This window comes from Dendrobates tinctorius, unplaced genomic scaffold (genome assembly GCF_039654945.1).
Source record: "Dendrobates tinctorius isolate UK_male_01 unplaced genomic scaffold, ASM3965494v1 ptg000256l, whole genome shotgun sequence".
NCBI classification, from domain to species: domain Eukaryota; kingdom Metazoa; phylum Chordata; class Amphibia; order Anura; family Dendrobatidae; genus Dendrobates; species Dendrobates tinctorius.
The window spans coordinates 4,722,501-4,748,303 of NW_027361923.1; the positions used below are offsets into that span (position 1 = coordinate 4,722,501).

Below are 25,803 nucleotides of genomic sequence, written 5' to 3' on the forward strand. Positions count from 1 at the left end.
TGTGGAGTCCAAGTTCAAGCAAGACAATTTGGCACAATGTGATTAAAGATTGTGGAACTCACAAAGCTGAACTAACTTTTGAAAACATTTTTATTTGATTAGATGTATTTTTACATCTATTCATTTTATATGTATATATATATATTATGAAAAATAAAAAAAATTATAGATTTTAGGTACAAGTAAGAAAAAAGATACGGTATAAAGGTAAATCATATTAAAGGTAAATCATTTAAAAAAATGATAGATTATTTAAATAGAAATGTTCATATTTTCATTACGAGGCAATTTTTTTTTTAGTTATTTACCAAACCAAAATCTTAACATTAGTTAAAAAAATAAAATAAAAATTGTGGAGTCCAAGTTAAAATGAAGAATATTTGGTACAATATGATTAAACATTGAATTGTGGAATGTACAAAATGAAGCAATCTTTGGAATTTTTTTAATTTGCTGAGATGCATTTTTACTTTTATGCATTTTATAGAGATATATTATAAAAGATTTTTTAACCCCTTTCCGACCGCTGATGGGATAGTACGTCAGCGGTCGGAGTCCCCTGCTTTGAGGTGGGCTCCGGCGGTGAGCCCACCTCAAAGCTGTTATAAACAGCTGACATGTGCCCGTGCCTATTAACTAGTTAAATCCTGTTGTCAAATGCTGACAACAGGTATTTAACTAAGGCTTCTGGCCGCCGAAGCATGCCAAAAGTTAAAAAAATTGTTTAAAAATTTAAAAATTAAAAAAATAATAAAACCTACAAGTTCAAATCACCCCCCTTTCGCCCCAATCAAAATAAAACACTAAAAAATCACACATACACATATTTGGTATCGCCGCATTCAGAATCGCCCGATCTATCAATAAAAAAAGAATTAACCCGATCGCTAAACTGCGTAGTGAGAAAAAAATTAAAAACGCCAGAATTACGTTTTTTTCATCGCCGCGACATTGCAATAAAATGATCAAAAGAATGTATTTGCACAAAAGTGGTATCATTAAAAATGTCAGCTCAGCCCACAAAAATAAGCCCTCACCCAAACCAAGATCACGAAAAATGGAGACACTACGGGTCTCGGAAAATGGTGCTTTTTTTTTTCAAACTTTGGAATTTTTTTTCACCACTTAGATAAAAAAGAATCTAGACATGTTTGATGTCTATGAACTCAGAATGACCTGGAGAATCATAATGTCGGGTCAGTATTAGCATTTAGTGAACCTAGCAAAAAAGACAAGCAAAAAACAAGTGTAGGATTGCACTTTTTTTGCAATTTCACCACACTTGGAATTTTTTCCAAAAAATGCAACTCATCCCGCAAAAAAATAAGCCCTCACATGGCCATATTGACGGAAAAAATAAAAAATTTGTGGTTCTGGAAAGAAGGGGAGAGAAAAGCAAAAAAATCGAAAAAAGCTCCGGTCATTAAGGGGTTAAAAAGTGATAGATTTTAGGTACAACTTAGAAAAAAAATGATATCAATAAATAATGTATATATAATATAGAAAGGTTAAAGAAAGGGTAAATTCATTAAATAGAAATTTAAATATTCTAAAAAACATATATATTTTATATATATATATATATATTTGATATATATAAAGTATATATATATTTACTAAACTAAAATTTTAACATTTGTTGATAAAACAAATTAGAAATTGTGGAATCCAAGTTCAAACCAAGACGATTTGGTACAATATGATTGAATATACATTTTAGACATAATTTTATTTTTATACATTATATACTGTATTTATTTAACATACATAATTTTAATACTTTTTGTGTGCTTTATATAGTTTTTCTGACAGATCCATGAAATCGTAGATTGGTAGAGTAGATGCCCCATTTACTTATTTGGCAGCCTTATAGGCTTTCATAGTAAACTTAGTTTATAAAACAATTAAAGAAACATTCCAAACAGCTTCTAAGTTTTCATTTTAAATACTTTTCAAATATTCTTTCTGTCTATAAGTCAATTAACCAATAAATAAAAATTCATTAAAACTTTATAATATTTTAATGCACCACCTCTGTGATGTGAAAATTTGACATGGGTATAGAAGCCTTTCCATCCAAACTTTTTTAAATTTTTATTTGTCAACTACATCTATTTTGTGAATGTGATTACAATTATATTATGAAACGATAGCATGTTTTTTTGAAAAGAATAAAAAATAAAAAAGTTTTATGCACTTTGAAAAAAAGTTAAATGTGTTCATTTTTATTTTTAAAAATTCAAAGTTCCCAAATTGCATGGTTTTGCATTGTACATATAACAGAGGTAACAGTATTTTTCCACTGTTGGCGAATGACTAGTTACATCCTAAAGTATTGGACACACAATACCCAAATGTCGCCATATTAATTCTGCCGCCTATGGATTTCTAGACATCACTTTGCCTTTAACAGTGCCGTAGTATATAGCGGTAGAGAAATAGCAAATTTTCTTTTTTTTCTGAAATTATTTTTTGGGGGCCTTGAATGAATTTTTCTTGCTAATTTGAGCTATTCTATTTTTGCAGGACAAGACAAGCGCGTTAAGCCTGAGCAACGTCGCGGGAGTTTTCTACATTCTGGTTGGAGGCCTGGGCTTGGCAATGCTGGTGGCTTTGATAGAGTTCTGTTACAAGTCAAGGGCAGAGGCGAAACGAATGAAGGTGGCAAAGAGTGCACAGAATTTTAACCCATCTTCCTCGCAGAATACCCAGAATTTAGCAACTTATAGAGAAGGTTACAACGTATATGGAACCGAGAGTGTTAAGATTTAGGGGTAGGACCTAGGGTCTACTACAGTGAGTGGGCGATGCCATGTGTAGTGCAGTGTTGTGACCTGTCTGTCTATTGGTTATGCTTGCTATGAAAAAAAAAAGCTTTCAGTATTGAGAAATTCAGTGCTCGGTGGTTCCGTATTTTCTTGGCTGCAGATGTACAGTGTATGTTGCTTATAGACATCTGCATTGAAAAAATATATTATATATTTTTATAGATTTTCTGCAATTTTCTACGATTTTTTTATTTTATTTTTTACATGCAAACCTAGAGTTTGTTGTTCAATTAGCAAATCTTAAAAGGTATTTGAAAAAAAACAACATATTTTTAACTTGATAAATATATATCTCGCTGAACCAATTTATAGTTCGCTTTAAACACAATTGTAAAGGAGGAGAAAAAAAATCTTTACCCAAATGGAGTTATTGCTTAATATTCTGCACATAAATTATTCCAAAAATTTCAACTCTATATACTGTAACTAAACTTTATGTAAGAATATTTTAGTATTTTTTTTTTTATTTAGCATCTTATGATTTCACCTTTTTTCTATTTATGACCACGTTTATGTTTTATTTTAGATACTTAGCTATTTTTCTTATTTAATATTATTTTTTACATATCGTGTACTTTAAATTACCATGAAATGCAGAACCTGCGTTGTTTCTATTTTTTATTTTTTTGCTCTTGAATTTTGAAAAGCTAAACATTTTAATTATATTTTTGATAGGAATAGATGTTAGTAGCTTTATAATAAACTAGCTGAAGAGCCCGGCGCTGCCCGGGCATAGTAACTAACTGGTTAGTTATAGCAAATTATAATTATCCTCCATCCCATAGGCCCGTGCCCATTTACCCATCATACATATCCTCCATCCCATAGTCCCGTGCCCATATACCCATCATACATATCCTCCATCCCATAGTCCCGTGTCCATATACCCATCACACATCCTCCATCCCATAGTCCCATGCCCATATACCCGTCATATATATCCTCCATCCCATAGTCCAGTGCCCATATACCCATCCTCCATCCCATAGTCAACCATTATGACATCATATTGAGGGGTGGGGCTTGGTACGCACACACTGTTTCCCCAGTATGCAAATAGGGGCATTATGACATCATAATGAGGGGCGGGGCTTGACACGCACACACTTTTCCCCCCAGTATGTAGATAGGGGCAAAATTGTTTGGTGAATTGGAACGCACGGGGTTAAAATTTCACCTCACAACATAGCTTAGGACGCTCTCGGGGTCCAGACATGCGACTGTGCCAAATTTTGTGGCTGTAGCTGCGACGGTGCGGATGCCTATCCCGGACATACACACATACACACACACACACACATACATACACACTTTGAGCTTTATATATTAGATATCTCACTAGTTCTTTTAGCGTATAATATGCCTATAGACACTGAGACATATTGGCAGGGCAAAGAGCTTAAAGGGAATCTGTCACCTCATTTTTGGCCTATGAGCTGCAGCCACCACCATCAGGGGCTTATCTACAGCACTCTGTAATGCTGTAGATAAGCCCCCGATGTAACCTGAAAGATAAGAAAAACGAGTTAGATTATACTCACCTGGGGTCCGATCCGATGGGTGTTGCGGTCCGGTCTGGCACCTCCCATCTTCTAGTGATGATGTCCTCATTCTTACTTCTGCCGCGGCTCCTGCGCAGGCGTACTTTATCTGCCCTGTTGAGGGCAGAGTAAAGTACTGCAGTGCGCAGGCATCGGGAAAGGTCAGAGAGGTCAAGCGCCTGCGCAGTGCAGTACTTTACTCTGCCCTCAACAGGGCAGATAAAGTAGTCCTGCGCAGGAGCCGCGGCAGAAGTAAGGAGGAGGGCGTCATCTCTAGAAGATGGGAGGCGCCGGACCGGACCGCGACACCCATCGGACCGGACCAGACCCCCCGGGTGAGTATAATCTAACTCGTTTTTCTTATCTTTCAGGTTACATTGGGAGCTTAGCTACAGCATTACAGAATGCTGTAGATAAGCCCCTGATGATGGTGGACGCAGCTCATAGGCCAAAAATGAGGTGACAGATTCCCTTTAAAAGTTTCCTGAGCTTCCCTTTTAATGAATCACTCTGCCCAATCACAGAGAGGACAGATCAGCTGTATTGCTCGATAGTTATATCTGCTCCATCTTCTGTATCTCCTCCATGCACTCATCTATGTGATAAGAAAGCTGAACTCACTGGACCAAGAAAATAAATATGAACTCCTTTACTGCCCTCCACTATGGATCTTGGAATTATCCCCTGCAATTCCCTAGTCAATGATACTTCTGGTGGTAACCTCTTCAATGCCCTAGAACACAAAGGATCCTGACATTAACCCTATCTTAATTAGATCACCAGTGATTTTGTCAGTAGCCCCTTTAATCCCCCCAGGCCATCAAGAATTCTTTCACTAACGTCATATAATGCCTTTAATTTTCCACAGCTCTTTAAAGATATCATCGCTGTCCCCATTGAGGATCACAATCTTAAATTCCCTATCAATATGTCTTTGAAGCGTGGGAGGAAACGCAAAACCCAGAGGAAACACACGCAAATATGGGGAGAACATACAAACTTCTTGCCGATGTTGTCCTTGATGGAATTTGACTTTAGCCATTTCATTACCCTGGATGGGCAAATTATAATAGTCCTTTATATTTTTATTTTCTTTACTGTTGTTTGTTGCCAGCTTGGCCCAGTTAACATCACATCAAAGAGTATTTCCTGGTGTATCCCACTGTATAGGCCTCTGTATGGAACAGTCAGTCTACTATAGTGTGCCATACATTAAAATAAAAGGTATCTGGACAATTAGTATACGTCATACACACACTAATTGTGGGTATAGAGGAACCCCAGCAGATGACTACGCCGTAACTGAAAATATATCTCTGTACAAGGACTAACACTGATATTACTGCCATATGGTGACCATATATTATTAGATATCAGTCCTGCAGAACATGTAAGAGATTACAGTACAGTTATAGATGGTGACTTACAGCTGACGTTCCTTCCTATTGAGTCATTCACTTTTCCTGTCTTCCATCTGGCCCAGACCGACATGACATCTTCTCCAGCCAGGACTCGGCTGTAGTGATTACAACACAGACACGTTTGACTTCTCACATTTCCATCATCTATTCCCAACCTGCCCAAATCCCTCATCCTAGTGAGAGTTCAATACTGAGCCGCTGCTGCCACATGTGTCTCTTTTACTGCACCTGCTGTATGGCACAAATACAGTACTTCTCATACTGCCTCACACAGTAAGGCCACCACTTATTACTTTGTAATAAAATGCCTCCTTTGTGCCCTCTAGATGGTGAAATTGTTACCTAGAAAATATTAATGCCTTGTGCTAGTGCCCTAGATAAGTGTCCACATTTTGCCCCAACAAAGTAATAATGCCCCTTTGTCAGTCACTCTACTCTGAATGCCACTATAACAATGATGCTTCTTAAGTGCCCAGTTAACATTTCATAATGTCCCCTGAGTCTCCCCATGTACAGATCCCCTATACAAAATGTGCTGGTCCCTCAGCTCCCCTATGCACAGTGTGATACACCCACAGCTCTCATATACACAATATTGGTCCTCAGCTCATCATGGTATGATACAGTGGTAGTGGAAAGTATTCAGACCCCTTTAATTTTTTCACTTTGTTTCATTGCAGCCATTTGGTAAATTCAAAAAAGTTCAAAAAACAGAAATGTAGAAATTTTTGCTAATTTATTAAAAAAGAAAAACTGAAATATCACATGGTCATAAGTATTCAGACTAGTGTTGAGCATTCCGATACTGCAATATCGGGTATCGGCCGATATTCGCGGTATCGGAATTCCGATACTGAGTTCCGATACTTTTAGTATATTGAATACCGGAATCCGAAGTTCCCATAATGCAATGAGCCAGTTTGATTTTATTCAGCCAATGAGGATGCTAAGAAGTGTGGGCACATCCTGATAGAGCATGTTAGGCATGTAACTACTGTCATGGCTGTGATTGGCTGCTGAAATGTCATGATGCACTATAAAAGCCGCCGCCATTTTGGGTTCACTCTGCTGTGAATTCAGTTAGGGATAGGACGCTGCTGTTCTGAGGGACAGTGTGACCTAGCGATTTGCTATACTGTATTGTGCTTTACCCAGGCTACTTTATCAACCACTGTAGCTTTCTTTCGCCTTGCAAGCGCTGTTCACGGCTGTCTGCGAGGTCTGTGTGTGTGAGTGAAGCTCACGCTGTAGTGTGTTCTGCAGCCAGCCACCTCCGGTTGTAGTCCACTCAGCGTGCGTCACTGCCTCAAACATTGTCTTTTTTTGCATTAGTGCTGCTCATTTTTCCTGATTTCTCCTATTAGTGTGGTTCCATCCGTATCCAGCTAGAATATTTGCAAACACTATATAGGAGTAGATAGGAGCCTTTCTGCTGGCTTGTGCCCTGCAGCCCCAGCCAGATTAGTATTAGCCTATTTTTTGGAGCTTCATCTATTGCATTGTAGGTTACCTTCCTGCATTGTAATAGCTACAAAAAAGTTTGTGATACTATCGGTTTTACATCTTTGGGCACATCCAGTGTCTTTTTGTGAAAAAAAAAGTTAATAAAGTTCACCAAACACTCCACTTTACAGTTGTGTACAGTAGGCCACATTAGCTCATATTAAAGTCTAGTCCACACTTTATAAAATTAGTGTTTCTTATACCTGTTAGCAGCTGTTCAGGAATAAGCACACTAAGCCCTTAGTACTTTTCTGCCTATCTTTATCAGTCCAACAAGATGAAGAAGGCAGGGAGTAAGGCACGTGGTCGTGGGCATGGAGTTTCTGCAGGGAGAGGACGTGGGGATTCTGTGCCTGCTGCGGGCACCAGTGACTCAGGATCCCCCAGTTTTCCCAGGGAACAGTCCTTTATGCGCAGCTTTGTAGGAGCTCGCCGTACCCCACTGCTGCGGGATGAACAAATTGAAGCCGTTGTTGGATGGATGGCAGCTAACGCATCGACTTCAATTAGTTCCAGATCCTCTCAGATCCAGAGCACTGAAGAGCACCCATCTGTCTCTTCACCACCTGCCAAATTGCCCAGGCAGTCAGAGAGCCCTGGACAGGAGCCATCTCTACTTCTGTTCTCTGAATCTGTTGGCTTGGAAAGTGGGGGCCAGCCAAGCAGCATTCGAGAATTTGAAGAAGAGGTAGTATGCAGTGATGCGCAACAGCTTTGTCTCTCTGAATCTGAAGAGGCAGGTGGGCCAGTGCCTATGGTCAGCACACCTCAGTATGCATCTTATGATGAGACTCAGGTGCCACTTTCTGGTGCGTACTCTTCTGTCGAGACTACCCAGGAGAAGCAGTCGTTTGAAGTGGGTAGTGTAGATGATGAGGTCCTTGACCCATCATGGCGTGAGGTACAGGAAGGTGGTGGGAGCAGCTCTGAGGAAGAGATTTCCCGAACGGCCAAAAAAGGAGGGAGAGGGAGGGGGCAGATTCGGTTGCCTGTAGCCTCCACTTCGGCACCCATTAGGAGCATGCCTCTTCCAAAACCCAAAACAGGCGCTCCCAAGACTTGCAGTGCCTGGTCCTTTTTTGACATAGTTGCAGATGACATTTGCTTTGTCAAATGCAAGCTGTGCAATCAGAAAGTGAAAAGAGGGAAAAGTGTCAGCAACCTCAATACCACAAATATGTGGAAACATGTGCGGACCAAGCACGTGGTGGAGTTACAAAGACACACTGAAGACCAAGGCCAACCTACAGCGCCACCTACCACCTCTTCAGCTCATGTTGTAGCCTCTTCCTCCAGCTCACCTACAGCTGGTTCGGCTTCCTCACAGGATCGCCATGGAAGAACCTCTGGCACTGTTGTACAGAGACACAGTGTCATTCCACCCACAGCACCACGTTCCCTGTCATCCTCACACTCCCAGGCCAGTCTACAGCCATCGGTAGCACAGGCATGGGAGAAAAGGCGCCCATACTCGGCAAACCACCCCCAAGCACAGACTCTGAATGCTGGCATTGCAAAACTACTGTCCCTTGAAATGCTCTCATTCAGGCTGGTGGAGACTGACACCTTCCGTAACTTCATGGCATTGACAGTCCCACAATACAACGTGCCCAGCCGCTTTTATTTCAGCAGGCAAGCCATCCCTGCCCTGCAAAAGCATGTGGAGGGAAAAATTAAACATGCGCTACTAAACGCCGTCAGTATCAAGGCCCACCTGACCACCGATGTGTGGACCAGTAACCATGGACAGGGACGATATCTTTCCCTCACTGCCCATTGGGTAAATGTTGTGGGGCCGGGTACAGATCTTGAGAGTGGCACTGTACGTGTTCTGCCAACTCCAAGGATTGCAGGAATCCAGTTTGTACACATTGACTCCTCCTCATACTCCAGTTCCTCTAAATCAGTGCTGCAGGAGCCGACACAGTCTACCTCCACATGGACCCATGAACGCTTATCTGTTACGACCGATATTATTATTATTTATTGTTATAGCGCCATTTATTCCATGGCGCTTTACATGTAAGGAGGGGTATACATAAAACAAGAACAATAATGTTAAACAATACAAGTCATAACTGGTACAGGAGGAGAGGGAACCCTGCCCGCGAAGGCTCACAATCTACAAGGGATGGGTGAAAATACAGAAGGCGAGGGTAGAGCTGGTCATGCAGCGGTTTGGTCGATCGGTGGTTACTGCAAGTTATAGGCTTGTCGGAAGAGGTGGGTCTTCAGGCTCTTTTTGAAGGTTTCGATGGTAGGTGAGAGTCTGATATGTTGTGGTAGAGAGTTCCAGAGTAGGGGTGATGCGCGAGAGAAATCTTGTATGCGATTGTGGGAAGAGGAGATAAGAGGGGAGTAGAGAAGGAGATCTTGTGAGGATCGGAGGTTGCGTGCAGGAAAGTACCGGGAGACGAGGTCACAGATGTATGGAGGAGACAGGTTGTGGATGGCTTTGTATGTCATGGTTAGGGTTTTGTACTGGAGTCTCTGGGCAATGGGGAGCCAGTGAAGGGATTGACAGAGGGGAGAAGCTGGGGAATAGCGGGGGGACAGGTGGATTAGTCGGGCAGCAGAGTTTAGAATAGATTGGAGGGGTGCGAGAGTGTTTGAGGGGAGGACACAGAGCAGGAGGTTGCAGTAGTCAAGGCGAGAGATTATGAGGGCATGGACTAGGGTTTTTGCAGATTTTTGGTTGAGGAATGAACAGATTCGTGAAATATTTTTGAGTTGAAGTCGGCAGGAACTAGAAAGGGCTTGGATATGTGGTTTGAAGGAGAGATCAGCGTCAAGGATTACCCCGAGGCAGCGAGCTTGTGGGACTGGGGAGAGTGGGCAGCCATTTACTGTAGCACAGTGAGCACAGCCATGGCCAAACGTCAACAGGCCGTATTGAAATTAATTTCTTTGGGGAATCGAAGCCACACAGCGCAAGAGCTCTGGAATGCCATCAAGCAGGAGAGCGACGTGTGGTTTGTGCCAGCGAATCTCCAGCCTGGCATGGTAGTGTGTGACAATGGCCGAAATCTGGTGGCAGCTCTGGGCCTAGGCAACCTCACTCACATCCCATGTCTGGCACATGTGCTCAACTTGGTCGTGCAGAGTTTTTTGAGGGACTATCCGGATCTTGATGCACTGCTGCACAAGGTCCGCATAGAGTGCGCTCACTTGCGGCGTTCCAGCATGGCAAGATCACGCATTGCAGCTCTGCAGCGCCGATTCCGCCTTCCGGAACATTGTATCATGTGACCTACCCACCAGGTGGAATTCAACGTTACATATGTTGGAGAGGTTGTGTGAGCAGTAGGCAGCAGTAATGGAGTACCAGCTGCATCAGGCGCAAACAAGTCGCATTGCGCACCGTTCACACTTCACCACCACTGAGTGGGCCTCTATGAATTACATCTGCCATGTTTTGCGTGCCTTCGATGATTCCACGCGGATGGCGAGTGCAGATGATGCACTAGTCAGCATGACTGTCCCCCTTATCTGCCTGCTTGAAAAAACACTGCAAGCACTAAGGGAGGAGGTTGTGGAAGAGGTGGAGGATGAGGAGTCACAAATGCCATCTGCTTCTGGACAGTCTGCGCAACGTTGTTCCTCACAAAAAGGCCTAGGCAGGGGACACTTTGTGAGGAGGATGAGGAGGAGTCAATGGAGGAGGAAGACATCTGTCCAGAGGAGGGAGGTACACAATGCTCTAGTAGTCAGTATGTAGAGCGAGGGTGGGGTGATGCAGAGCAGGCAGAGATGACGTCTCAAGCAGGGGACAGCGTTTCTTGGCCAGTTGGCAGTCTGCAGCACATGTTTGATTTCATGGTGCAGTGCCTGAGAAACGACAGCCGCATTGCCCACATTCTCAACACGGCTTATTATTGGGTGTACACCCTCCTAGATCCTCGCTACCGGGACAACTTACAAAGCCTCATAACACCGTTGAACCGGGAGCGTAAAATGCGGGAGTACCAAGACACACTGGTGCATTCCATCATGTTCTCCATTCCACCTGAGAGCAGTGCTGCTAGTGCTTTACAAAGCAGCTCAGTGCGTCGAGGCAGTGGAGGAAGCTCTGCACAAAGAGGGAGCAGAATCAGCGCCTCAGCACAAGGCAAGACCAGTATGGCCCAAATGTGGCAAAGTTTTGTGTCCCCGCCACAAATGTCTACACCATCACAGACGGCTCCAGTCAGCAGGAGGCAACGTTTCCGTCAGATGGTGACAGACTACATGTCTTGCCCTCTCAGTGTCATCCCACATGGCTCTTCCCCCTTCAAGTTTTGGGTCTCTAAGCTGGATACATGGCCATAGCTTAGCCAGTATGCATTGGAGGTGCTGGCTTGCCCTGCTGCTAGTGTATTATCGGAACACGTCTTTAGTGCCGCAGGTGGTGTACTAACAGACCGCTGCATGCGACTATCCTCCGATAACGTTGACCGGCTTACTTTTCTGAAAATGAACAAAGCCTGGATCTCGCAGGAATTTGCCAGTCCTCTTCCAGATTAAATAATTGGTTGGCAACAGTATACAGGTCTCCTGTTGTGTTCATGTTTCTACCACCTGAACTTTAATCCCTGGGCTCCAACACTGCCAGTTGCTGCTCATAAGTGCCGTCTGCACAGTCAACACATGCTCCAGTGTTATTGGGGTTCAGTAACTTCAGCTGATCCCTTGCTGTGTTTCCGGCAATTTCTCCTGCTCTGTCCACATTCACACTACTACAGATATTAAACTTGCTCCAATTAGGCCTCTGCCTCCACTCTGTTTCTATTATTTACCCTGGGCTCCAAAACTGCCAGTTGCTGCTCAGAAGTGCCGTCTGCACAGTCAAAACATGCTCCAGTGTTATTGGGGTTCAGTAACATCAGCTGATCCCCTGCTGTGTGTCCGGCAATTTCTCCTGCTCTGTCCACATTCACACTACTACAGATATCAAACTTGCTCCAATTAGGCCTCTGGCTACACTCTGTTTCTACTGTAAACCCTGGGCTCCAACACCACCAGTTTCTGCTCAGAAGTGTCTTTGGCACGGGTACTCTCTCCTGCCCAGCCTGGTTCCAGCACGCCAGCTGTTTCCGAGTAGTGTCAACGTCACTTTGCCTCCAATACGTTGTACTGTCCTGTTGCGGTCGGGTTAGCCGACTCTATTGTGCCTGCAGTTTAGGTGCTTCCTATGTGGGCTGCGGGATCTGGCAATGAAGGCTGGTGCCGTAGTGCCAATAGAACAAGCTCCCCCTGTAGGACTGTGGGTTTCGGTAACTCCGGACGGCTCGCGGCCTTGCAACTTTTTTTTTCATGTGTACCTTCTGCTGCCTATCTGAGTTCCAGTACCATTAGCTGGTTCTTTGGAAGTCAATCTTGAATATGTCCCCCTGGGTTCCAGTAACATCAGCTGGTTCCAGGCAGAGCCTTTGGCTTAGGTGCCTCCTTCTCAGTATCCAAGTTCCACCAACATCTGCTGGTCTTTGGTAGTGCTTTCTGGCACAGGTACCTCCTGTTTAGTAACCGGGTTCCAGTACCATCAGCTGGTATCTCTTTTTTAACCTATGAAATAAAAAAATGTGAAATATCATCTTTGGATATGAGTCCTGGGAAGCGCTGCCGTTTATGGGCTGGATGTGCCTTTCTTGATCAGCTGGTCCTCGGTAGTTCCATTGGCTCTTGTACCTTCGGCTACCCATCCAGGTTCCAGTACCGTTAGCTGGTTCTCAACAATTCCTCAGCCTTCTTGTACCTTCGGCTACATTTCCAAGTTCAAGCTTTTTGAAATGGTTTTTGGTAATCACTCTGGATCTCCCTGACGACGACCCTAAAGACGACGACCCTGAAGACCACCCCGAAGAAGACGACGACCCCGAAAACGACGACCCTGGAGACGACGACCCTAAAGACCATCCCGAGGAAGACCAAGAAGATGACCCTGAAGAGGATGATGAAGGAGAAAGTGTGGGAGAAGTAAAAAAGAAGGTGAAGAGCATGGAAGTAGTGAAACATAAATATCTGACAAAATATAAAAAAGCTTAACACAGTCAATATCTTTGTAACTCTGAACGTCTTAAAAAAAAAATTAATTCCTGCTATTCCATTTGATTGGGTTAAACCTCTATGCCTTTAATGTCTCCTCCACCTCCCCCAATACATTCTACATTATTCTTAGTTGTTTTCCTTCATGTAGAATTAACCTACAAGGAAAGTAAGGGTTTATTTTCATTCCGATATTTGTGTCCCATTGACTTGCATTGGTTTCCGGTATCGGAATCGGCGATATCCGATATTTTTGGAGTATCGGTCCGATCCAATCCGATCCGATATTTCCCGATATCGGAAGGTATCGTTCAACACTAATTCAGACCCTTTGCTCAGACACTAATATCTAAGTCACATACTGTCCATTTCCTTGTGATCCTCCTTGAGATGGTTCTACTCCTTCATTGGAGTCCAGCTGTGTTTAATTAAACTGATAGAACTTGATTTGTAAAGGCACACGCCTGTCTATATAAGACCTCACAGCTCACAGTGCATGTTAGACCAAATGAGAATCATGATGTCAAAGGAACTGGCCAAGGAGCTCAGAGACAGAATTGTGGCAAGGTGTAACAAGAGCAACCGGGGAGGGTGGCTAGTAGTGACGAGTTATTTAAAGGTACAGTACATAGATAGAGTTCACTGAGCAAATGGTCAGTGAGCACCCCCGGGCCCTTGTACATAGATAGATAGGACCAACACAGTTTTTCCCCTCAGGTTATGATCTCTTCCTCTGGTCACAGCAGTCCAGGCAATTAAGGATCCAGAATGCAGCTGTACTACAACAGGAAAAAGTAACTTTTATTGAACAATGATGAGGGATGGACAAAGAGACAATTTCAACACTGGCTTCCAGCTCTCTCCCTGACTCTTGCTGCGGCTGTACTCACAACGTCCACAGTGGCTGAGATTCCAAGCCATCCAATCGCTGGCATCTGGGTGCCTGAGACCTCTTCAGTGAAGGCCTTTTCCAAGTCCTGGGGGCCATGTTGTAAGCCTTCAGTCCGTATAACTACTTGATACGGGGCGGCAGATCTCTCCCATCCGGGAGTCTGGCAATGCCACTTCTGTAGCAGACATCTGCCCTGGCCGACTACCTGGGCTTTCTGACTGGGAAGCAGCAGCTTCCTCTTTCCTCAGCTACAAGTCCAACATTAAGTCTTTCCCTCCTTCTAACTATACAGATGAAGCAAATACACATAGATGAAATCAAGGGGAAATAAAGGGGAACATCACAATACACAGTAAACGGGTGCAACATATGGCGGTACACACATTGCAAACACATAACATTATAAACCGCATAACAGATTTAGCATATACTATCAGAACACATTTATATAAGGTTCACAGGGGGTCACATGAAAAGAGAGGAGGATGCAACTGAGGGGACCTGCCACCCCATTACAAAGGCACACATCTGGCCAAGGGTACAAAACAATTTCTACAGTACTCAAGGCTCCTAAGAGCACAGCGGTCTCCATAATCCTTAAATGGAAGAAGTTTGGGACCACCAGAAATCTTCCTAGACCTGGCCGTCCAGCCAAACTGAGCAATCATGGGAGAAGAGCCTTGGTGAGAGAGGTAAAGAAGAACCCAGAGATCACTGAGGCTGAGCTCCACAGATGCAGTATGGAGATGGGAAAAAGTTCCACAAAGTCAACTATCACTGCAGCCCTCCACCAGTCAGCCTTTATGGCACAGTGGCCCAATGGAAGCCTCTCCTCAGTGCCAGATATATGAAAGCCCGTAAAGAGTTTGCTAAAAAATCACATGAAGGACTCCCAGACTATGAGAAATAAGATTCTTTGGTCTGATGAGACGAAGATAGAACTTTTTGATGATAATTCTAAGCGGTATGTGTGGAGAAAACCAGGCACTGCTCATCACCTGCCCAATACAATCCCAAAAGTGAAACGTGGTGGTAACATCATGTTATGGGGGTGTTTTTCAGCTGCAGGGACAGGACGACTGGTTGCAATTGAAGGAAACATGAATGCGGCCAAGTACAGAGATATCCTGGATGAAAACCTCTTCCAGAGTGCTTTAGACCTCAGATTTGGCCAAAGGTTCACCTTCCAACAAGAAAATGACCCTAAGCTCACAACTAAAATAACAAAGTGGCTTCAGAACATCTGTTACCATTCTTGACTGGCCCAGCCAGAGCCGTGACCTAAACCCAATTAAGCATCTCTGGAGAGACCTGAAAATGGCTGTCCACCAACGTTCACCATCCAACCTGATGGAACTGGAGAGGATATGCAAGGAAGAATGGCAGAGGATTCCCAAATCCAGGTGTGAAAAACTTGTTGCATCATTCCCAAGAAGACTCATGGCTGTACTAGCTCAAAAGGGAACTTCTACTCAATACTGAGCAAAGGGTCTGAATACTTATGACCATGTGATATTTCAGTTTTTCTGTTTTGATAAATTTGCAAAAATTTCTACATTTCTTTTTTTTTCAGTAAAGTGTGGGTGCAGAATGTACATTAATGAGAAAAAATGAACTTTTTTGGATTTACCAAATGGCTGCAATGATACAAAGAGTGAAAAATTAAAAGGGGTCTGAATACTTCCCATACCCACTGTATGCCCACAGCTCCCCCCTACATATTATGGTACCCCTACAGCTCCTCTATACCGAGTATGATGCCTTCACTGCTTCCCCTAAACACAATATAGTTTCCCCCACAATAGCCCTCAAAATGTATAAAGACCTCCACAGTAGTTCCCACACATTATGAGGGTTGCCACACTGTATAAGGGCCCACCACAGTAGTCCCTACACTGTATTATTCCCCCCCATAGTATCCCTCAAACTATACAATGACCCCCATGTTAGCTGCCACACTATATTATGGCCCCCACAGTAGTCCTAAACTGTTTAATTGCCCCAACATTAGCTGCAATACTATATAATGGCCTCACTGTAGTCCCCAAATTGTATAACGGCCCCTACATTAGCTCCAACACTGTATGGTGTCTCCCAAAGTAGCCCTCAAACTGTATTGTGGCGCACACATTAGCTCCCGTACTATGCAATTGCTCCCACATCTGCACCCATACTGTATAATGGCCCCCACACTTTATGAGAGCCCTCTACAATGTATGAGTGCCCCCTATACTTTTTGATGCCTCTACAGTTACATCACAAGTTTTATCTAAAATAAAAAAAATCATATACTCACCTAATCCAGGATCCCTATGACTCCACGAGCAAAACGCGGGCAAACCAAAGCGTTTAGGTAATTGTGCTGCTGCATTCAGAGGACATCAGATCACCTCACCGGGGCTCTGACATCCCATATGTGCACTTCAGCCACTACATCACCCTTCTGTTCTCTAGACCACAGACTTAAAGCAACCTGCAGTCAACAGAACTTAGAGCAGTGGTACAGGAAGATCATGTCTCCCTACTCTACTGTGGCACATGTCGATTTAGTTCGAGGTGGCAGTAGCTCTGGATGGGCCCATTTGAGCGTGGGTCTATGCTACTGCATTGAGTCAATAGTGTTATGTGGAAATGTTTACCATGTGCACTTTCTAAAAATATTGTTGTCTAATGTCAACACACACTGAATGAGAAATTACCCAGACCCCTAACTTGCCCACTCTTTGACTATAGGCATTGGAAATACAGTCATGGCCAAAAGTATTGACACCCCTGCAATTCTGTCAGATAATACTCAGTTTCTTCCTGAAAATGATTGCAAACACAAATTCTTTGGTATTATTATCTTCATTTAATTTGTCTTAAATGAAAAAACACAAAAAGAATTGTCCTAAAGCCAAATTGGATATAATTCCACACCAAACATAAAAAAGAGGGTGGACAAAAGTATTGGCACTGTTTGAAAAATCATGTGATGCTTCTCTAATTTATGTAATTAACAGCACCTGTAACTTACCTGTGGCACCTAACAGGTGTTGGCAATAACTAAATCACACTTGCAGCCAGTTAACATGGATTAAAGTTGACTCAACCTCTGTCCTGTGTCCTTGTGTGTACCACATTGAGCATGGAGAAAAGAAAGAAGAGCAAAGAACTGTCTGAGGACTTGAGAAACCAAATTGTGAGGAAGCATGAGCAATTTCAAGGCTACAAGTCCATCTCCAAAGACTTGAATGTTCCTGTGTCTACCGTGCACAGTGTCATCAAGAAGTTTAAAGCCCATGGCACTGTGGCTAACCTCCCTAGATGTGGCCGGAAAAGAAAAATTGACAAGAGATTTCAACGCAAGATTGTGCGGATGTTGGATAAAGAACCTCCACTAACATCCAAACAAGTTCAAGCTGCCCTGCAGTCCGAGGGTACAACGGTGTCAACCCGTACAATCCGTCGGCGTCTGAATGAAAAGGGACTGTATGGTAGGAGACCCAGGAAGACTCCACTTCTTACCCCGAGACATAAAAAAGCCAGGCTGGAGTTTGCCAAAACTTACCTGAAAAAGCCTAAAACATTTTGGAAGAATGTTCTCTGGTAAGATGAGACAAAAGTAGAGCGTTTAGGGCAAAAGCATCAACATAGAGTTTACAGGAGAAAAAAGAGGCATTCAAAGAAAAGTACACGGTCCCTACAGTCAAACATGGCGGAGGTTCCCTGATGTTTTGAGGTTGCTTTGCTGCCTCTGGCACTGGACTGCTTGACCGTGTGCATGGCATTATGAAGTCTGAAGACTACCAACAAATTTTGCAGCATAATGTAGGGCCCAGTGTGAGAAAGCTGGGTCTCCCTCAGAGGTCATGGGTCTTCCAGCAGGACAATGACCCAAAACACACTTCAAAAAGCACTAGAAAATGGTTTGAGAGAAAGCACTGGAGACATCTAAGGTGGCCAGCAATGAGTCCAGACCTGAATCCCATAGAACACCTGTGGAGAGATCTAAAAATGGCAGTTTGGAGAAGGCACCCTTCAAATATCAGGGACCTGGAGTAGTTTGCCAAAGAAGAATGGTCTAAAATTCCAGCAGAGCATTGTAAGAAACTCATTGATGGTTACCGGAAGCGGTTGGTCGCAGTTATTTTGGCTAAAGGTTGTGCAACCAAGTATTAGGCTGAGGGTGCCAATACTTTTGTCCGGCCCATTTTTGGAGTTTTGTGTGAAATGATCAATGTTTTGCTTTTTGCTTCATTCTCTTTTGTGTTTTTTCATTTAAGACAAATTAAATGAAGATAATAATACCAAAGAATTTGTGTTTGCAATCATTTTTAGGAAGAAACTGAATATTATCTGTCAGAATTGCAGGGGTGTCAATACTTTTGGCCATGACTGTAGATCCTTATGTAAAGTGAATACAAACTCAACTCCAAATAGGATTGTCCTCTGTTGGACCTTTGGTACCTTTTGTTGTATCAGAGCCTGATCCCACCAGTTTAATAAAGTTCTTAAGGATGGCAAAAAATAGAATTTTCATTCATTAATCAAAGTTGCATTTTTGGCTCTGTTCACAATTCTTTTAGAATATTCTGTTTGTCTGTTCCGCTTAGGAAAGCTGAAACTGAATAAGCAGTCCAGTCAGTTATGGTTAGAGATGAGCGATCCCAAACTTTAAAGTGCGGGGTTTGCACCGGACAGTCAGTGTCCGGTGCTAAACGCTGTACATGGACTTCTCCCGGAAGTCCGTTGCAATGTTCGGAGTTCCGGGGGGTTTGGAGGAGAGAGTGATTTTCAAGCTCAAAATTTCGGGTCCTCATTGTTCTCAGTGGGGTTCGGGTTCTGGTTCAAGTTTGGGTACAGTTCTGATACCAAAACTTTCGAATAAAGTTAGGGTCTTGTACCGGAACCCGGACTTTCACGGGTCCACTCATCTCTAGTTATGACTGTTGGTGTTTGGCTTTTACAATGGACCCAATAGTCCTTCATGTAAAACATTTTCTTCTGTTCCAAGAAATGGAACCCATGTGCCCCTTATAATGATCAATGGGACCCCCCTGCTTATGTCATTTGCACTGATGTTACAGATCAATTATTTAAATTATCAGTACCTAAAACAGACAAACAGAATGTCTGATTGGCTTTGTGAAAACAGCCTTGGTATTAGTTTGAAGTAAATACATTTTGAAATAACAAATTCACCTGTATTTTATTTAGATTTTTTTTTTCTAATTTATATTCATTTACTCACCCGTATGATCAGTTATATAGTGAATTTAGTTAAAATAGTGTTTTTAGATCTTTTAGTCAGATGTTTCTATAGTTATTGAAGTACAGTTATCAGTATTTCATAAGACTTTGAACTTTTATTGATAAAAATATCAAGTTTTTGCAAAGATTCATTATTTGTAAGGTTGACCCTTATTTCATAAGACTTTGCCTAATCGACCTGGCAGCTGGTTATCATCTTCTGGGCCAAATCCTCACTGGTGACCACCCGTTCTTCCCTAATTAATGCTTGACGCATTTCACAATTTCTGAGATTTTGCTTGTCCACTCGCTTTTTGAGGATTTGATCACGGCTCTCAATGGGATTGAGATCTGTTTGAGTTTTTTGGTCATGAACAATAAAAAATGTAATTGTTTTTGGTCACCGAGCCACTAAGTTATCATTTTTGCCTTGTGACATGCTGTAAAAAGCACCATTTATGTAAAGAAAGGTTTCAACATCCTCCAAGAGCAACTTTTCCCAAAAATCCAGGAGCAATTTGGATCTAAAAACTATTGGCCATAATTGTACATGTAATGTATAGCTGGCCAAAACTTCCAACTGTGATAACAGTTTACGAAGCCGGTTGCCATTATTTAAAGGGAATGCGACTTCCTAATTAGTGGTGGACCATTGAAAAATTTATCAAAAGTCCCCCGAAGTGGTTGGATTTTTTTTCTTGTTGTATTTTTTCCTTGATAATGTGAATGCCAGGAGATGATTAACATTTACATAAGATACTAAAGTATTAATGGAGGATATCTCTTAATTGTGAAGAAGTAAAGATGTGGCAGATATAGTCTAACAGGCTCTTGGCTAGAGAAATGCTTAATTTGGTCAAGCTTTTATAATATAATGTCATCTGAACACTGAAAACAAGATTTGACATTATCAGGGTATTTGAGGTGTTTCTTCTTATATGATTTAGGGGAAAAGTGCATTTAACCCTTTATTTTATCTAACGGCCTTCAGCTCGACCTCGAGCCACGGCGACTCGATGGATGAACGATCTGTAGGAAGATCGATCTTGAGAAAGCCTAGATAGGTCCAACAGGGCCTTTATCTGGTTACAACTCTTTACCTTCGCTATTATTATCATTATTCTCAAGGGATTTGGCTTAAAAAAAATCTTTAAAAAATTTGATAATAGCTTTTTATGTTTATTTACAGGTTTTCATTTTGTGATAACATGATTTATATTTTTGTTTTTTAAATACAAAAAAAATCAAAAAGTTGAAATTTCAAAATTAATTTCGAAATGAAATTAAAAATGAAACCCTGTCATTTTTCACCCTCATGTTGCTTTGCCATTGCTTTATTTATAATACCTTTTTGCCTTCACGCACTAAGAGCGCTATTGGGCTGAACTCATTTCTGTAATGAGAAGGCGGCTTAGCCCGTTATTAAGAAGCTATGGGATTCCTGAAGCACAGCCATGGCTTGAAGTCATCTCACTAATTGCTAATGAACCACCATGAAGGTTTTCTCTGCATGCAATATGGTTGCTTGCATCGGGGATTAGCCATAGTGAGGAGACCTGAGCTTCAGTATCACTTTTTTATTATTTCTTTTTCATTTTTTTTTTTTTTAACTTTAGCGTTCGTTTCCATTCTGCAACAATTCATTGTGATTCTTTACCTTAAGCGTTATTTTATTTTGTTTTACGTTCTAGGTGAAGAAAGTGCAAGGTTGTTGCAGATCATCAAAAACAGGGCTATTCTCCTTCAGTATACATTACTGTAAAAGTATGTTGGTTTTTGAAAAGTTTTACGATCATTGAGGCATTTCAGCTTTTGTTGAATTATGCACCCGGCGGCCCACTTTTTTTTCCCCACTATGACTGCTTGATCATGAGTATGTGCTGTGATGCGTGACCCAAACATTTAGAATCCAATTGCTTGGAAGATGCAGACAGACTGGTGCAGTCTAATTTGATTACATCTTCATAGTCATATCGGGTCAGTCCATCTATTATTATTTTTTTTATATCATAATGTTTTTCATAATAAACTTTACAAGATGTTACATTATTTGTACTGTGCATCTAACACAATTAACATAGCATGGAAAAAACAATCTCCTGCACACCTGTAGACCATATACAGTATTTCCCCCCAAAACGGTGGTTAAAGAGTTTTAATGGTAGGATCACCTCAGTTTACTGAGAAGGTTTTATATTGAGGTAGCTTAAAGGGAATCTCTCACCAGATTTTTACTACCTCATTTGAGAGCAGCGTAATGTAGGAAAAAAGACCCTGATTCCAATGATGTATTACTTAGTTTACTGGGTGCAGCAGTTGTGACAAAATCAGAGTTTTTAGATGTATCATAAAGCAGAGCTCAAAAAACTAACCCTGCCCACACCACAGCTCTCTATGTACATTGTCTATTGACGGTGAGCTGCCTATCACAGGAGGGGGCGGAGTCGGACTAGCAGTAGGATACATAAGACCTGGCAATGATAATCTGATAATCTCTTAGTGATAAAACCTTCATTGTAAGTAAACAGCACACAGTTTACTAAAGGACGCATCTCTGAATTCAATGTCTAAGCCCCTATCTTCTGCAGACTTCAGATTACATAGCAAAACCCTGCTGACAGATTCCCTCTAAAGTATATAAAGTACTTTTTTGGGGGGCCCAGCTCATTTTTATCCAGTGTCCTACTCTGAGCACTGCCGTTTGGAATTTCCATCCAAATTTCCCAAAACCAGGATTTCGATGACAAAGCCAATCAGTATAAAAGGAAGCCGGAGTAATTTAGGACCCATTTTCCAGCAGTGTCCGTCTCTTGGCATGGTAGACTATGCATTTGTGTCCACCTGAAAAGAGAGACACTGCCAGATTAGAGGCCAAGTGGAATCCAAAGTAGCTCCCCCTTCTCCATAATACTCAATGGATCTTTCAGGGAATTTTGGCGGGATTTAGTCTGAAAAACCTGGCGAAATACTCAACATAGATCACTGAATAAAAGTAAGCAAACCCTTATAGCACTATTTCCTTAGACTGTAATGAATACAAAGAGGTTATGAGTTTTAGGGTCATGTCAACAGCAGAGCCATCTGCATGGACACAGTAATGTGTGGCACCAGAAAACCTTATGTCAGAGTGTTCGGCAGCATATTACATATGCGTTCTCCCCTAGAAATGCACTTTTGGAAAAGAATGCCTTCATAATATCGCATCTATACAGTAAGGCCCTATTGATTTTTATGGATGTTGTATTAGTGTTGTTTAGAGTTCGTAGCTCGTACCGAGAAATATTTGAACTTTTCTGTGCACCTTGTTGACAAATTGAGTGGTAGGCTCCCAAGCCAACCACCGGCTGTGGCTCGTGGATGTGACAACATTTTTTTAGCACACTAAAGAATGGAAGGAAAGGCTTCTTTTGTTGACACATAGAGGACTTCCATTCTTTTTTTTTGTTGTTTCTGCAGTTTTTAGTTTAAAAAGTGTCTTTCCACAAATATTATTCTAAGGGAAAAAAATTTGCTGTTTAGTTGAGAAAAAATCTTATGGATTTATAACTTTATAAAGTTTATACTATTTGTCTACTGTTGATCAATAGGAATTGACATGTCTCCAAAAAGGCTGAACTGTTGCCATACCTTGATCCCTGCCTTCTCCTTGATCACAGAGCATTCTATAGAACTATATTAATCCATTCCCTGGCAATCAGGTGCATTCATTCCCATGGCTAATATACTAGTAGATGAATAAATTGACAACTGAGCAGTCTTCGCTACCCATTAGGTCTTGGGCCAGAACTTCTACATCACTAGCCACTCTGTGCAGGCAGTATCAGAGCAGCTCCATCTTTTGAGATGCCATTTCATAATATACAGATAGCCTCTTCAGAGAGGAAGAGGACTGGACCTTTAGTTCCACCTAATGGAAGTAGTAATTCTAAAAGTCAATATTGACCCTTAAACGGGAATTGCCACATGACTTTGGATAAAAAAAAACAAATCAGAAACTCCATTTGGAGACGCGTGTTTTGTGGTCATTACTGCAAAGCAGGACTACCTTAGACCCACTGTCAGAATCCTCTTGCCCAGCTAAATCAGCTCCTGCTTTGCACTGATGAGCGGTAAATAGCCAAAACACACTCTGGGAGTTTTTTGTATTGGCGTCTTATCCTATGTTATATGGCAAGGCCCTTTAAAGGGAATCAATCAGCAAGTTTTTGCTATGGATTCTGAGAGCAGGATGATGTAGGGACAGAGAACCTTAGTCCCTTATGTCATCTACTGTACTGCTTGGCGCACTTTTAACAGAATCCCTCTTTTGCAGAGAAAACACTTCTGGGCTGTGTATAACCCTGTCCACGCCCCTAAGTGGCATCTTCCTGTGTACATGTACATTATCGGCAAATTGCCAATCAGTGGAGGGGCGGGATTACCTAGATTATCTGGACTGGCTGTGCATGTGACCCCTAGTCAGGCATTGATAATCTCCTGCTTATAAAGCAATGATTGTTTTAAAACTACAGCACACAGCCTAATAAGTGCCACATACCTGGAATCAGGCTCTCTCCCTGTACATTACGTTGCTCTCAGTTTAAATTACGAATACCTGCTGACAGATTCCCTTTAAAAGGTCAATATCACTTTTAGGATTGCCACTTCCAATAGGCGTCACTAGAGTTCTTTTCTGAAGAGGCTTTTTGTAGATTCATATAGTATAAATTCCCGGGGGAGCATTGCATGACTTGTAAGTCTTCTTACGCTAACTTGCCACTTTCCACAAAAGGAGGAGGTCTAGCAACTTAGGGGAAGCAGACCTTCCACACGAGATCCCCTCTGCTTCCCCTGCTGCTGCCCTTCCCTCAGTTTACCTTGGTGGTTTTGGCCTCTGTTCAAATGGAGGTGGTTGTTTTCCAATTTTTGGGGACATGGCAAGTTCTCTTTAATATAGAATGAGTTCCCCAGGATGAAAACTATAAGTGTTTTACTCCCCGAGTCCACATTCACTTTTTTGTGGTTGATTGTGAGGAATGTATAATTTGTGGTTTGTGTATGGCAAGTGTTTATCATAGCATCAGAAGGTCGCATTGGTCAACTAGTTAGTCATGTTCTAGAGCGTTTGTAGGCATTTGTCAAAGTCAATGACCTAATGGCCTTATTTGTGTGTAGTTTACGTATTATCTTGATGTTATGATGTTGTAGTTTTTGAGCATTTACATTACATTCATTAATTTATCTTAATTCCATTTTTATTGTTCATAATATTCTTAAGATTTTTTGTTTTTTTACCGTATGTGTTGTGTTTTAGGCAAAATTATTCAGTTGTTTAGTGGCCGTATAGACCTGCTCAAAAACCTTTTACTGTAGATATGTGATACATGAGCATACATATAATGTTTATGACTTCAATTACGACATGTTTCTAACTAAATATAGCTTTATAAAAATTCATTTGAATATTAAAGTAAAAAAAAATTGTCTGAAGTAATTAAAGATACTAATATTAATGCAGCGGAAGTTACCAAAAATTAAAAATTAAAAAATAAATAAAATTAAACAGATGACATAACCAAACAAAGCAAATTTATAATGTTATGCCGGCTAAGTCAAAAGGACATACCATAGCTATTTGTGTTTTTATAAGACGTTGAAAAAAGGAAAATCTGGAAAAAGTTGATCACCTGAAGATAAATCTACTTGAAATCTCACTAATTGTTTTGATTTTACGTCATGTTTTTCATATAGTTTTATATTTTCTTTCTCATGGCAATTTTTTTTAAACCAGTGATAATATTGAAAATAGAATAATTTGCTTTTGGTCCGTTGCATTTGTACCATAATTATAACATTGATAAGGTGAAGTCTAAAGCAGGAATTGACTGCTTAAAAGACCCAATTTTTCATTACTATATTATAAAATTAAGTTAGTAGAGAAGGATGCGTGTTAAGTATTCTCATCAACCTGTAAGAATAGAGAAAAAAACAAAAAGAATGACTCTGGAGAAGCAGGCGTGCCTGTGTATTACACAGCCAATAGAGTTCAGTTAGTGAAGAGTCAGACAGCCGTGTAACTCGGGCGTGGATCGCAACGCAACGCTCGGACTGGATGGCGGTTCTATATAAATATGCTGTCACGCTCAGGTGAGGAGAGCCGAGGGCAAGTCCGAGCATTATGTTGCGATCCTCATCCGAATTATACGGCCATCTGACTCTTTCCTTAGGCTGTGTAATGTTTATTTTACCCTGTAGAGGCCCTATAGAAAAATGTAGTACTTGTTGCCTTGGATTCAACTAATAACTTGAGGTCCCCCAGTAAAACACCTTGAGATCATCTTATCGTTAAGGCTATGTTCACGTAGTGTTTTTTGAGGATTTTTTTT

At 41.7% G+C, this 25,803-nt stretch overlaps 1 protein-coding gene across 6 annotated transcripts in view; it reads left to right on the forward strand.

Moving 5' to 3' along the window:
- Positions 1 to 25,803, forward strand: part of GRIA4 (glutamate ionotropic receptor AMPA type subunit 4) — a 529,928-nt gene that overhangs the window by 500,109 nt on the left and 4,016 nt on the right. For 2 of the 6 annotated variants that reach the window (XM_073558369.1, XM_073558370.1), the window contains exon 15: positions 2,527 to 2,661. In XM_073558369.1, coding sequence (XP_073414470.1) covers positions 2,527 to 2,661 — 135 coding nt within the window. Of the gene's footprint in view, positions 1 to 2,526; positions 2,797 to 25,803 lie in introns of those variants that run through there. The other 4 variants (XM_073558371.1, XM_073558372.1, XR_012226501.1 and 1 more) reach the window with 3 other exon arrangements.